Source organism: Amphiprion ocellaris, chromosome 6 (genome assembly GCF_022539595.1).
Source record: "Amphiprion ocellaris isolate individual 3 ecotype Okinawa chromosome 6, ASM2253959v1, whole genome shotgun sequence".
Classification (NCBI taxonomy): Eukaryota; Metazoa; Chordata; class Actinopteri; family Pomacentridae; genus Amphiprion; species Amphiprion ocellaris.
In genome coordinates, this window is record NC_072771.1 from 32,021,598 (window position 1) to 32,036,690 (window position 15,093).

The 15,093-nt window shown below is 38.4% G+C and overlaps 3 protein-coding genes across 6 annotated transcripts in view; 2 read left to right on the forward strand and 1 right to left on the reverse strand.

The window, feature by feature from the left end:
* rassf2a (Ras association domain family member 2a) overlaps positions 1-15,093 on the forward strand; it is a 50,549-nt gene that overhangs the window by 15,800 nt on the left and 19,656 nt on the right. Inside the window, exon 12 of one of the 4 annotated variants that reach the window (XM_055011358.1) lies at positions 14,203-14,341. The exons of the other annotated variants lie outside the window; for them this stretch is intronic. The gene's annotated coding sequence lies outside the window, so the exon portion shown is untranslated. Of the gene's footprint in view, positions 1-14,202; positions 14,342-15,093 lie in introns of those variants that run through there. 4 annotated transcript variants of the gene reach the window in all.
* On the forward strand, positions 54-3,384 carry prnpa (prion protein a). Its single transcript, XM_023267495.3, has 2 exons — positions 54-211; positions 2,264-3,384. Exon 2 carries the CDS (start codon positions 2,274-2,276, stop codon positions 2,793-2,795), a length of 522 nt encoding a protein of 173 aa, XP_023123263.1. The 5' UTR covers positions 54-211; positions 2,264-2,273; the 3' UTR covers positions 2,796-3,384.
* Positions 5,662-10,776, reverse strand: LOC111566718 (uncharacterized). Its single transcript, XM_023267470.3, has 2 exons — positions 10,619-10,776; positions 5,662-8,932 (listed from the first exon to the last, which is right to left on the reverse strand). Exon 2 carries the CDS (start codon positions 8,923-8,925, stop codon positions 7,636-7,638), a length of 1,290 nt encoding a protein of 429 aa, XP_023123238.3. The 5' UTR covers positions 8,926-8,932; positions 10,619-10,776; the 3' UTR covers positions 5,662-7,635.

The following is a 15,093-nucleotide window of genomic DNA, read 5'->3' on the forward strand; positions in this document are numbered from 1 at the left end:
ACCGTACGCTCAGCCAATCGGCATTTGTGAGACGCAGTGATCCACTCCACCTGATTGAGATTGTCTGGAGGATAACTGGCTGCCCCTGAAACATACTTTCTCACAGTCAGTCAGAGGAGTCTGAGCTGCAAACACTTATTGTGGTTTTAACTGTCAGAAGAGGAGCATCACCTAAACGACCGTGTTTCCGTCACCAGCAGATACTCAACAGGTGAGACTGTTTACTCTCTGAAAAACTTTTTAAAATTTCTTTTTAGAACTAAAAATGTTATTTATTGTGAGAGGGCATGAAAATTTGTCTTGGATGTTTAGTGAGTTGTAGCAACCCTCGGTTATTTAGAGTTTCCCGCATTGTGTTTGAAGCCTCATATTATTTGCTCAAATTTAAGGCACATGTCTAGAAAGCCCAGTTAGTAGCCTATTACGCGTATTGATTTGTTTTATCTTTGTGACGCCGTTGCTGTAATCTGGGAGTCACTGGATTATTCTCCCAGCAAGTGACCCAGTGTAATTATAGCTCAAGTCATCTTCTAAGAGGACACAGATTAAGAGTGTAGACGGTTTGTTGACGGCAGAGAAAATTATGTCATGTGGCTCACCGGTCATACAGTCAAATGTTGGAAAACATTTAAACTTTTCTTAAACCACATTGTAAAGATACTCTATTGCCAGTTAAAGTTACGCATTTAAACGTTAATTGAAGTGGAAATGCATCTGAAAGTATGTGTTATATAGTTATATAGTCTTATAATGTGCTGTATGTGAATCCTCAACCTGAGTAACAGGTAAGTAACAATATTTCCATTTGGAATTTAGCAGAATTGATGTATAGAAGAGCGTGAAATATAACCACAGAAGTACCTTAAAACTGACCTTGAGTTAATGTACATGTTGTATTTCACCACTATCATTTTGCGGATATCAGAAAAACACAAGCAGTATATGAGATGAAGCGTTGATCTTTGTCGTGGTTTTGTTGCAAACTCATCGTCAAAATTGCATAACAGTCACCTGATAATTATTCAGTTATCACTACTGATTATGATCAATGACAATACCTGGTCAGAATTCACAGTATTTGACTTTAACAATATACATAATTCCATAGTATGTTTTATATTAGTACTAATGGTATTTCCTACTCGCATAATCAACACGTTGCTTTTTTTAAATACTTGGATCACTATAATTACTAAATATGTGAATGTGTGAGTTGCAATAACAGGATTTTTATAATTTATATAATTGCAGTGTTAATGTTTAGTGTTTTTATTATGTAATATGCACATAGATATGCAACATTTTTTTAATATATGTTGTTCTGTAGTATACTTACCTATTGCATCCTACCTATACAATGAATAGTGCACACATTGTGGTTTCTGGATTTGTTAGTCACTTGTTAAAGTCATCTCTCCCATTTCCCTTCATCTTCTTTTAATTCATATGACATTATTATGTAATTTACTGTAAACAAATGACTATGTATCAATTAGGCAGGCATCCTCCACAGACCTAGGACCAGGCAGCCTCAAGCAGACACTAATTAAAAAGCATTAGAGATTATGAAAGCTATCTGATCCCTCGTTAGCTGCAGCATTAAATTCTGCTGCACTGCTTGTGTAAGATGAGTTTCTCAAAGCTGGATTAAGAGCCGTGATCTGCACTGCTCTTAATTCATCTGTGACGCAAAAATACCACACAGCAGAAGTAAAGCTGCACTGAGAACATCTCTTCAGTCTGTTTGTGTTGTGTGGGAGGGAGCATTGTGTGCTTTCAGGAGCCAGTGGTGGAATTTAACTTAGTGTTCATTTCTGAGACACTGATACTTGAGGATTGTCATCTTACGCTAGAAAGCATTATACTCTTTCATTTGACAACTGTAGTTACTAGCTATGTTAGAAATCAAGATTTTGCTTATAAAATACATGATTAACTTATAAAATATGTAGCATTTTTACAGATTATATCACTCACCAGTATTTGAATTAATAATGCAGCCACTGAATACTTTTTCTTTAGATACTATAAGTATATTACACTAATATTACTTAAATGATTCCGAATTTACTTAGAAAAGTTCACTAACATTTAAACATAAAATGTATTCATGTAATTTTTCATCTACAGAATGTAATGTACTTATTTCTCAAGAGATGCAAGTATCCAACTTTAATTAATGACAGATCCAGACAACAGATGCATCTGTTTCTAGTGCAGTAACACATTCAATCCTAATGTTTCCTTAATTTTATTTCTACAGGTCAAAAACCATGTTAGGCTTGCAGAAACTTCCTGTTACAGTGGCTCTGTGCTTGTTTCTCCTGGCCACACTGTTACCCGGCTCTGAGGCCCGTCGTGGAGGTGGTGGCTTTGGCCGAGGAATGCGAGGCGGGGGCTACAACCGGGGCTACAGCGGTCAGGCCTACAGACCAGCACCTGTCCAGACCGGTGGGGCCAGTGCAGGGAAGGTAGCCGGGGCAGCTGCTGCTGGGGCAATAGGAGGAGCTATGCTGGGGTCTGCCCTGAGCCGCCCGGGGTATGGGTACGGTGGAGGATACGGAGGATATGGAGGATATGGTGGAGGATATGGAGGAGGGTATGGAGGGTATGGAGGGGGATATGGCTACCCACGCTATGGAGGTGGAGGCGGCGGCTACAGGTCTGAACCAGAGGGCTCTGGAGATATGGGCTACTACACTGGAGCATCCAGTGGGCCCATCTACAACAGCATCATCGTTGTCATTGGCTCCCTCATGTCCCTGCTGCTGGGCCACTGGGTGGCAGTCATGTAGAGCCGGACAAGGAGCTGAGATCCTCAAAAATAGACACAGAACCAACCCACCCCTGTTCAAAAATAACCCGTGATCTGCCCGTGAAGACCTCTAAACCGCTGAAGAATGAAAATTAGCTGCAGCTAATTGGTTTTTCCAATGCTTCAGTGACCCTCCGTGAGGACAAGAAGATGAATTTGACATATCAGTGTGACCCCGTCTGCAGATGTCCCACTAAACATGAATCTGATTCAGTATGTTATGAATAATTCTTGAGGAGAAATCTGATCAAGAATAAGTTAGATGTTTAATCAAGTGTAGTCTACCTCAAGATACGGTCATAACCAGTTTAAGAGCAGCTGTGCACTTGATTTAATAATGCCATTTTCAGTATATTTCATCAATTATCTAGATCATTTAGACTTTTTTTTCCCTTCTGATCTTTATATTCAGAAGTTTTTTTTTTCAAGTATATTGCTTGTAAACAGACAGCTTTATAAAGTAAAGTACACATTTTATGCTATTTTGTTGTTTTTTTTATGGAAAAAAGATAAAGAGGTTTCCATGTTTAATATTGTTATATAAATAAATAAAAAAATGCCACAACCTAGTAACATTTGTGTTGATTTTTTTCCCAATAATACACAGAGCAAAAACTGAGAAGATAAATTTTGATACCCAAAAGTATATACAGAGTTACAAGAAAGCTGCAATAATTATGAGCACCGGTATCCAAAAAAAAAACACAAGCTCTGCTGTCATTTGTTCTTGAACTTTCAGCTGGATCTAATGGTCAGTAATCAGCACATTATCGTGAGCTGCAGTTAAACCTTTAAGCTGACAGAGATCCTGCCGAAGCTAAATGTGAACATCGGCACCCTAACATGTGCTTTGACAGCATCTAAATTCTTGTTTTCGCTTCCTAACAGTTGCTTCTTAATAATAAAGTCACACTATAACAAAGGCAGAAGTATTTGAACATAAACTGAATTAGTAGACAAGTACATTTTTTGGTGATTTACTCTAAATGGAACATGAATGTCTCACAAAATGTACTGCTCATCTTTCTGGAATTTTTGAAAACCACAAACTAGTCAGATGAGTCATTAGGATTCATTCTCTGCACTTCTAATCTTCTAATCCATGCACACTTCATTTATAATTTACAAACGTTGCCCTCACTAATGCGGTGAGAGACAGAACTGTGGATGCAGGCGCTACTGTAATTCCCCAGACCTATAAAAACAACAACCCGTTCATCATAAGAGGTAGCAGTTTTAATCAAACACCTGCTGCATAGCGTTTAGACGAAGTATTAAGTATTTTTAATCAGGTACTGTGCTTAAATACAAACTTATAATACTTGTGCTTTACTTGAGTTTCTCCATTTTGTGCAACTTTCATAATTCTACTGCAAGAGGCAAACATTGTACTTTTTACTCCACTAACTTTAGTTGCTCGTTACTTTTCAGAGTGTTATTTTTCACAGTCTTTCCGTCCAGCAAAGATTATCTTCAAATCTGTCTGCTTCTATCTTTTGGGATTTTTGAATCACCCCTTGGTTTTGCAGGAAATTTTGCATTGCCAGAAAGCTGAAAACTGGGCTGTTTTTAAAGTTATCTGTAAACGTACAACAGTATATGGAGTAGTTAAAAGTAGCTACAATTTAATAATCTACAGCACTGAAATGCAACAAACACATTAATACAGCAGGAATTTTAATGTAAAAGATCCATGTATGATAGTAAAACACACGCAGGGACCATTTTACTGTTTCTGACTGCGGTACTTTTACTGTCCTGGAGTGTTTTTGTAGTGTGATATTTGTGCTTTTACCAAAGTAAGGTTTCGAATGCAGGACTTTTGTTTGTAGTGGAGTATTTTCTCAGTATTGTGATAGTAATTGTACTTTAGGATCTTTATATTTCTTCCAGTATGTGGCAAAAACAGGAGACACACAGGTATACCACATGATAGAAAAATGTTTTTGCGACAAAAATAATGCAACTAAGTGAGTGGGAGACATCTGTAAAAGGCAATTCACTTCCTTACTGCACGGATGTGGTCTTATAACACAAAACAACAAAGGCTGCAACCAAAAGAAATGTAGGGGGAGAAGAACTCTTCTAATTGGCTGCTGCTCCAGTCTTATGTATGCATGAAGGACACCGGAGCCAGGTGTATCCAATGCCGCCATTATGTTCCCTGTCAGGTCCTGCAGAAAGCAAACACAGCAGCAAGCAGTGCAAGCAAAGGGGCTGTGACACATCAGCACCTGGTAATATGCATATGTCAAGAATGAGGAGGCCTCCTTTTACTGCTGATAGTTTTAGCTATACTTAGCTGCTTTTGTACTTATACGTGTGACTTGCACTTGTAATAGAGATTTTATATTGTGCTTTTTTTTTACATTTTGGTAATAAGAATTTTATCAGGGAAGTGAGCACTTGTTCCATCATTATCATACTGTCTTACATCATATGAGTACAAATCAATAGCTTTTAATTACATCAATTAATCATTAAATTTGTTAAGTAATTATCATTACTCTACATTAAGATAGCTCAACAAAACCACATATAACTAACAGATCCATACACATACAAATTTGTGTATTCAAATTTGTGGCGCTTTTTTTTTTTTTTTTTTTTTTTTTTTTACAAAATCTTTCTGAATGTGAGATGGAAACATGAACATGAACAAGATCTTGGAGCATCAATTCGATCACAATAAACGTTGTGAATCATCAAATAATTTGAGCTTAGTCCACTTACTTTACCCTAACCATCGTCACTTACCTTATGGTTATAAATGTGCAATCAAAGCTTCCTGTAAGTCAAAATTTCACCAACCAGCTCTAAAAGTAATAAAAACAAACATCCGCAAATTCAAGTTAGTAAAGTTTATTTGACAAGCAGAAAGTGCAAGTAAACCCTCAGTATTCAGCAGAACATTCAGCAGGTTAGTACGTAATATGTCCCAGCATAGGAAACAACAGCGTAGGTCATTTGTGCAAACAGCTTTTAACGACCCATAGTTACATTTCACTGGGATTGTGCCTCTAGTGGCCACAGCAATTCTGATCTTTTGCATAGGGAGGTGGTCAGGGTGGATGGGTGGGTTAACAAAACATTGGACTTTAGAACAAGAGATCACTGATCATTTCCCATTTTAAATCAGCATCAATGTTACTTTTAACTATGACCGTTCCACAACATTAACCACATATTTATTTGTTTTAATACTGATGACCTTTTGATGTTTCCCTAAAACTAACCTGTCTTGGTGACAAAACCCAAGCAGCAGAAGCTTAAACGATCTAAATTTCCTGCTCTAACTACAGGGGCCAATTTTATAAAACGCTCTTATGGGTCATATTTAGGATTTATATATAGTTTCAAGGATAGAGGATTATTGACATATGTGCATTTTCAAATACATTCAAAGCCAGACACAAAATAACACAGACTACATACAGCGACTTATTAAAGGTACACTGTGGAGTTTTTCTGGGTGTGTCATTTCAAATGACCATATCAAATGATTTGGACATGATAATCATGTTTGTGTGTAATAAAAACTCCAAAGAGTACTTTTAATTTGCTTTTTTTCAGTCATCAGCTTCTATGACAAAGAACATTCTTGTACAAATGTATGCGGTGTACCATAAACACAGCTGATAATACAAGATAACATTCAGTAGGGTTTAGAGATCAGAACAGGTACATACGGGGTGTTATACTTTAAGAGCACTTCTGAAATCACAAGAGTGGAGAGAAAGGCAAAACACTGGATAGAAGGAAACAAGGAGGCGAGTATATTATTTTAAAAAAGCATATCTGAAAATAAACGACCTACTCTACGAAGCAAAGACGGAACACTTACAAAAATGTCAAACAAATGTCAGAATGTTTTAGAAAAAGAAAAAACTGCAAGAAAAGGATTTAAGGATTGCTGGGACAACAACATGCTATTGTCTGACAGTTTATCCAAATAAAATAAGCACCAACAAATAATAATAATTGGCCTTTTTTGGTTTGAGTTTTTCAACGCACCGCATACTATAAAAGCCCACATATGTATTAAGCTGTCAAGATGGGACTAGATATGATTCCATTACAAATACTCAGTCATGCTTATAGTGTAAAATCTCTGACTAAAGCCTGAACCATTGATAGTGGTATTAGTAGACTAAGTTATTACTAGACAAGTAAAAGCCAGATATTAATTGATCATTTCAGATGGCTACTTGGTGTTTTCCGACTCTTTGTACCCTCTTTGCAGTTAATACAGTCATATCACAGTTAAAGCATACCTGCATTATTTTAAAGTAGTTTATTTACACAGATCATCTTTGGCAGAGCCCGTGGCAGCCCCACAGGTGCAGGCCAACCCTCTTAAATGCTTTTTCCACTAAGGTAAAAAAAAAGACAAAGACCTCGCCAGCTCCTTCAATAAATAAATAAACAATAAAAAAAATAAAAAAAAAAAACAACATTTTTTTCTGAAACAGACGGGAAATTACACACGAGAAGATGAGTCACTGGCAGTGCCACTCTGATTTCTAAAGCTATGGCTACAGAACATGTAATTCTAAATAGATTTTCATGGGCCAGATTTTAAAGCCGTATCAAAACTTTGAGTATTAGTGTACAGTTAATGGACCCTTTTCTTTGCTTTCCTCCAGTAATTACATTGCAACCCATTATGTCTGCCAGCCGTGTCTTGCCAATCATACACACTCATGATGAATCAGTGCCTTCAAAAATGATAAAGAGGTGAGAGGTTCATCCATTACTAATTATTTACCATCCACTTACTTTTAATACATTCTCTATCACTTCCCCAGTGTATGAAGGCCTCAGTACAGCAGCGTTAACATGTTGCTATTGAGCAGCATCAATATAGTACTAGTGACCACAGCTAAAAGCCCACGCAAGCCCATCTCCAGTCCTTGTACCCCTCCAGTCTGTTTCTTCAAGTACCTTTCAGACTCAACCATGTACAGCTCCAAGCATTTCCTGGCCTTCAGCTGCTCAATCAGCGCTGGGTAGCCGATCTCCACAATGCTGACCGTGTCATCATCTTCAGCACTGCTCAGAGCCGGTGAAGCTGGTGCCACAGGACCGACTTCAGGCTGATTTAGAGGGTGAGGAGTTGAAGGTGCAGAGCTCAAGGTGTTTCCTGCAGCACTGCTGTTAGTCTCTGTTGTGTTGCTGTTAGTATCTGAAGCTGAAGTGGTAACAGCGGTCGTAGTAGTTTTAGTCATGGTAGCAACAGCTGGCTTGCTGTTTGGCTTTTGACTCTCTCCACGCAGAAGGTCTGTTCTCTTCATACAGTTGTCCATGTGCTGATCATAGGTCTGAGGGGGTGGATCGTATTTATAGTCTCTGCTGTAGTCATTAGTATCAGTAGACCGGGTGCCATACCTCCGGTACATGTAGTGGTTGTAGTAATATTCCTCCTGCGGGTTGCGGAGGGGGAAGTGAGGACGGGGGAACCTCCCTATCCCGTAGCCCACAGCCATTCCTGCCACAGCCCCTCCAGCTGCCGCCATTACTGCAGTGCGTCCAAACCCTCTGGATTTATCAGAGGGACCAAAGCCCATCGACTTTACATGTTGGGAGAAGGGAGAGCCATATCCAGCGCCGTAACCCCCATAACCAAAGCTGCCACCATACTGAGGACTCAGGATTTGGTTGTTTGGGTTCCTGTTGATGTAACTGCCTCCATAACCTCCATAACCACCTTGTCCACCATAACCTCCATAACCACCTCTCCCACCATAACCTCCATAACCACCATAACCACCATAACCTCCATAACCACCTTGTCCACCATAGCCACCTTGCCCACCATAACCTCCACCATATGGGGAACCTGGATGCTGCTGAGGGTAACCTCCTGCACCCGGCTGCCTGGGGTAATTGCCTTGACCAGTTTGTCCAGGTTGTCTTGGGTATCCACCTTGAGAACTGGATCCTTGATTAGTTTTTCCTTTATTATTATGGCTGCTACCGCGGTAGGTTGTGGAAGTCTTTTTGGAGCCCAAGCCTTTCCCAAAGCCTCCTCCTCCTCTCTTGGCCAGTGATAAATCAGTATTAAGCAAAAGCAGTGACAGACACAGCACAGATAATGGATTGAGCTTCATCTTCTCCCTGTAGGGAAAGTCATGGCGAGAAAAGGAAAAATAAGATGGAGAAAATTTTGAGGAAAATAAGAGCTATATAAATTTGTATTTACTGTAATACATTAATAAGGCTTCAACTTTTTTAACTACTACAATTAGAAATATTATGGTAATAATTTTTACATTGTCAGATGATTATTTTCAATATTAAACAGCTATCTTGTGTCCATTATGAAATCCTGGAGCCAAGGTGGCATCTATAACCTAGTTATAGCATCTATATGTAGTTTTTATCAAACCATTACAACAATGTAACAACAACAGAATGTTTGGCACTTGAAAAACAACTCTTCATCATAATACTTGCCATTGCCATTTATTTTTTTCTTTTTTAGTTTCTTCCTTCGTTTTAGGCTGTGAAAAATGTTGATGTTAGTGTCTCCTGTACTAAATAACACCGTGAGTGATGTGTACGTGTGTCAATATTTAAACTGAGGAGAAATGAAATGGCAATTTAGTGTGATTGTAAGGCAGCAGTCATGCTCATAGTGTGATATGTTAGGTTTAGCAGGCTACAGTTGATGATTATTTCCATTGATGATAAATCTGTTCAGAATTTTCTTGACACAAAAAATTGTCAATCAGTGTTTCCAGAAGCCCAAAATGGCGTCTTCAAATCATATTCACATTCATGACGAAGAAAAAAAAACACAAGACGCACATTTTAGAAGATGCAATCTGAGATTTTAGACAGTTTTTCTTTTAAAACTACTCAAGAAAATAATCATCTACAACATTAACTGGGGCTTAATTAAATAGCTGACAGTTAATTGACTAAACAAGTGATCGCTGCAGCTCTTAAGGTTTTAAATGCCTGCCTGTAGCGGCAGAGAAAAAAACAACAACAAAGAACGGTTTACACAGAAAAGCAGTGCTGATGAAGTCAAGTTAAATATTGATAAACTCGCTCTTCTTAACTGCTCATTTATCAATAAATGTTCAGTAATATCTTGAGAGCATTATAGCTTTTACATGTACAATGCTTCTAATTGAAACGTCATGTGAACATTTACATGCAACAATGACAAAAACCTGCAACATCATTTACAGGCGACCAATCTGGGGATCTAATGAACTGCTAAATACTTGGGGTGAACAGAAGTCATAGGTACATTTTGTTCTTTTTCTCTGGTAAATGCACTAATTCATAATAAATAACTGTTAACAGTGACCAAAGCTATAATTACAATATCCAGCTGAGCAGGAAAATTACTTTTATTTACTTTAAAAGTGTAAAAGTGAAAATGATGACTTTTCCCTCTGAAGGCAAAACCAGTCAACAAGCTGATGAAAGGTGTGGCAGTGAGAGTTGACAACACAGATGTGTTTGTGGTGGTGATGCCACACCTAGAGCCGCTCCGGATAACATCATCAAAACACCTCCGGATTAAGCAGAACTAATTAGAACAAATGCACACTGATATTGGTATACTGTGCAGCAATGACACTGGCTAAGCAGATGGAGCATCACTGTGTCCTGTCAGCTCCCACTGTCCCTTTATTCAGTTAGAAAGATGGCGATTGTCAGATAGCTGTCCATTTACGCACGCTGAGATGAGCTACGGCGGCACAGACACGGTGGCGTCAGGTTAAAAGCATCATCATCATCATCTCCTGCATTCAAACAGTGCAGCTACATGAAACGCAGCCTTACCTTCAGTGATGACAGCTTATCTGCACCACCACTTCTGGCTTCTATTTACCCTCAGCGATCCTCACCGGAACCTGTTTAAGTCCTCGGAGTCGTTCGTACTGTTTAGAAGCTGCCTCTATCTGACGTAATGCTGCACGAGGAATGTTATGGGTCGCATGGAAACAGGGGAGGAGGCGGGGCTTACCTCGACTCATTTCCCAGCATCCCGAGCCACATGATGCTGTTGTGACATCATATGGAAAAACACACACACTTAAATCATTAACAATGCGCAACAGAGGTGAGCACACATCACATGCACCTCTTAATTGCATTATTTCTAAACAAACTGAGGAGTGTTTCCTCTCATGCACACCATAAACAACGACTTTTGAAAGACTGTTTTGAAAATACAGGCCCTAGAGTAGACATGCAGCAGCAAAAGTGAATATGCCACACCCATGTTTGCTGAAACAAAACTGATTACACTTCCCATTTCCAGTAACTCTGTTTCCATTGATGTGCTTATAAAATGAACAGCAAACACCAAAACTTTTTCAGTTTTGGGCCTATGGGTTGGATGTCTGCATCATGGTCCCACACAGAGCAACTAAAATGTTTGATTGTGAGGCTTCACAGAGATGAAAAAGGTTACAGGAATTCACAGATCACCACAAAAACATTCCAAACACAGTTGCAGCATAAATTAAGAAGTACTGTACAACACTGGGCAGTAGCCAGCCGTAGCCACTATGGTTTCCTTCTAATGTTGCACCAAAAACAGTGCATTGCTTGCTCAATCTAGCTGAAAAACAGACAGGCAAGTGCTTCAGACATGAGTTATCAATGTAAATCTGAGATTCTGTGACAGCTCAGGCTGTGCAAAGGAAATTGTAGGATGTCAACCTGTATTGACCGCGTCCAGGAAAAAATAAACTTTGCTTGCTCTTCAGCACAAACCTGCAAGATTAAATGTTTTTAAAGAACATAAATAAAATGCCTAATGGATACCTATCATTCGGTCAGATGAGTTCAACATAAATTTGTTTAGCTCAGATGGGATCCACCATTTTTGGCATGAACCTGGTCAGGATGACCACAGTGAATGCATAGTCCTGACAGTGAAGCACAGAGGTGAAAGTGTGATGATATATGGCAGCATGAGCATAAAAGATGTCTGGGGGGGATAACATTTACAGATGGTACCATTATTGACTGTGAACATACCAAAATACTGGCTGACAAGACGGCTCCCAGTCTGCAGAAGCGTGACAGAAGAGGAATATTCTAGCATGTTAACGATCTGAAGCACACTGCTAAATTCATACAAGAGATTCTGAAGGGGAAAAAAGTAAAAACCATGACTTGGTCAAGTACATCACCTGAGTTTAATCCAATCCCAACAACTTTAGGGTATTTTTAAGAGGAAAGTAAAACGGTACAACCCCTACAACAAAGATTAGTTGGGAAAAAAAGTACAAATAATGTCAGAAGAGCTCTTCAGAAATTTGTGCAACACTGGTATCCTCCATGCAGAGGAGAATTGACCAAAAATAAAAGAGGACATCTGAAATATTGAAAAAATAACTAAAATAAAGATTTTAATCTCGGTAATGAAAAATGCGCTGACTTTTACTGTGTTGAGCTCCTACTGTGAAGTCCTATTTTTTAAATAAATCTACACTGTTAGTTTTCTATTTTACACAAGACTAAATACTTAACTGTTCAACTCAAAAATAATGCAGTTACTGTAAGGTGATACAGCTTCGAACCATTTGACATTAAAGTGATATTGCACATCCGTGTACTTCCCTCCTTTGTGTACTGTATACAACCTCAGTGAAGCATGGTGATAAGTGCATTGCTCAAGTAATGTTCAGCTGTGAGGTAAATTTACTTGACTGCTTCCATTTTACTCATATAAAATATAAATTTTAGAAAGCTATATCATACTTTTACCTCAACTTTCTTTATTTGAAAACAGAATTAGTTACTTTGCAGATTATGATTTACCATAAATCAATAAATAATATGATGCAAGGTCCTAGAATAAAATACCCAATAATATATATCAAATCAGATCCAACATTAAAATGCTACTAGCAAGTGTGCTGTATAAAAACTTGAGGTGATTTTGTCCTGACAATATGTAACATTTTGAGCCCCTCATTGAACATATATAAGCAGCGTATAACAATAAATGATAATTTTCTATTTTTGTGCACAACTTTTTCTTGTCATGTATTTTTATTGTGGTATTGCTAGCTTATTGCAAAGATCTGAATTCTTTTTTTCATCACTAAAAGGCAACAATATCTAAAACATATATGGAATACAGCGGCAAAACCATGAATTTCATGTTTTTTTAGGTTATATAGTTATAGTTTCCTTATTAAATGTTATACTTCAACACACTGTTACCAAAAATAAGGAGTTGCCAGTGTAAACAGTTACAGCAACTAATTTCTTTGATGAGCAGAGGTTTTAAACTTCACTAAAACTAGTATACAATTTTAAAAATTTAGCCTGACCTTTCTAGAGGTTTTATAATATTTATTTTCTGTATAGAAAAAAAATTCTGTATGTGATACTTTGTGGTTGACCTTAAACAAATAAAGTTAGGTTTATAGATTTTCCTTTTATGTAGGTAGTGATCCACAGAAAAGTAAATACCTGTTATAAAATTATAATGATGTTAATGATTAAATGCTCTTTATGATTTCAAACTACTGTATAACAGTGTGACTGTGAACTCATATAACCCAATGTGCTCAGTAAATGAAAATATAACAAGTTGGTCCTGCAAGCAGCCGGTTGAAACTGGCTCCTCAGGAACTGATAATACCAATGTAGCTTGTTTATGTGCCTGCTTAAAAGCTAAACTGTTTCCACCTATTGTCAGTCACTTGTTCAGACTTTGCTCTGTTCAAGTGATTCCTTGCACAAGTAAAACTTTGCTTTGACTTGAGAGACGGCTCTGATTATTAATTTGGAGAAATCAGGACTCCACTGAAGAATTTTCCTGACAAAAACAAAAGGTTGCATTTCAGCACAATTTACAACTGTCTTCTTTAAACTAACACCACTTTCATTCATTTGTAATGTAGAGTGTAATCGAAACTCTACTGACAAATGGAGACAAATAACAAATGCCGTCAGAGATGAAAGTGTTCAGCTGCTTCCTGGCCCCATGATGTTTTTGTGGTTAAAGCAGACAAGGATTTTAAAGAGCTCTGGAAGAATAAGCAGTGGTGGAACTTTTAAGGGGGATTCCAGAGTGTTCATAATGTTAGGAAAATTCTTGTACAAATCCTTATTTAACCCCAGCAATAAAACACTTGGCTCATAATGTGATAAACATCCGGTAGATTTGGAGATGAGCTCAGTCAGGCTCTGAATTATAGCCCTTGCAGGCATTCTCATCTTTTCCCCTTTTCATGGTCAGAAACTATAGACACAACATTTCTAAAGTATTTGATTTGGGTTTTATTAATCATTATTCCTGTTAACAAAAATATGAATAATTACAATGAGAAAACAGTGCCATGGGTGGATTAGGTTTGTTTGCATTAAGAGAGTTTTTTTTTTTTTTTTGTGGTGGGCAGTTTATAAATTTCCCACTACGCCTCGTGACCAGCAAACACCTCCCTCTGACCATCAACAGCACAGAAGTGGAATGAGTGTGCAGCACCAAATTCATTGGGGTGCACATCTCTGAGGACCCTCCTGGAACAACAACACAGCTTCAATGGCCAGGAAAGCACAGCAGCGCCTCTACTTCCTCTGGAAACTGAGGAGAGCAAAAGTCCCCGTAAACATCATAAGGACTTTCTACCGTGGCATCATAGAGAGCATCCTGACCAGCTGTATCACCTTATGGTTTGGGAACTGCACTTCTGTCAACTGTAGAACCCTGCAGCGCATAGTGAGAACAGCTGAGAAGATCATTGGTACCACACGGCCCAACCTCCTGGACATCTACAACACCTGCCTCGCACGCAAAGTCACTATCATTGTGACTGATCCCACCCACCCTTCACACACCCTCTTCAGTCTGCTGCTTTCTGGGAAAAGATACCAGAGCCTCCAGGCCGGCTCCACCAGACTGAGCAACAACTTTATACACCAGGCTGTCAGGAGGCTGAACTCTCCCTTTCACCTCCAAACAACTTTGACTATAACCCCTGCCATCATTGTTTGTTAGTGTCTTTGTCTTTTTTTGTTTTTCTACTGTGCCTTGCATGTTTGCACCAAGATCTGAGAGAAACGGTATTTCAATCCCCAATCCCGTCCATGTCCTGTACATATGGCAGAATTGACAATAAAGTTGAGTTTGACTTTGACTTTAAAGAATAGTATACATGCTGGTATCTTTATTAAAGTAAATTAGTGATGAATTGCCCTTATGCATGATCTGACATACATACAATTCTAACCTAATTTTATGATGAAGATTCAGAAAAATAGAAACGCATAGCAAGGATTATATGTTTTAT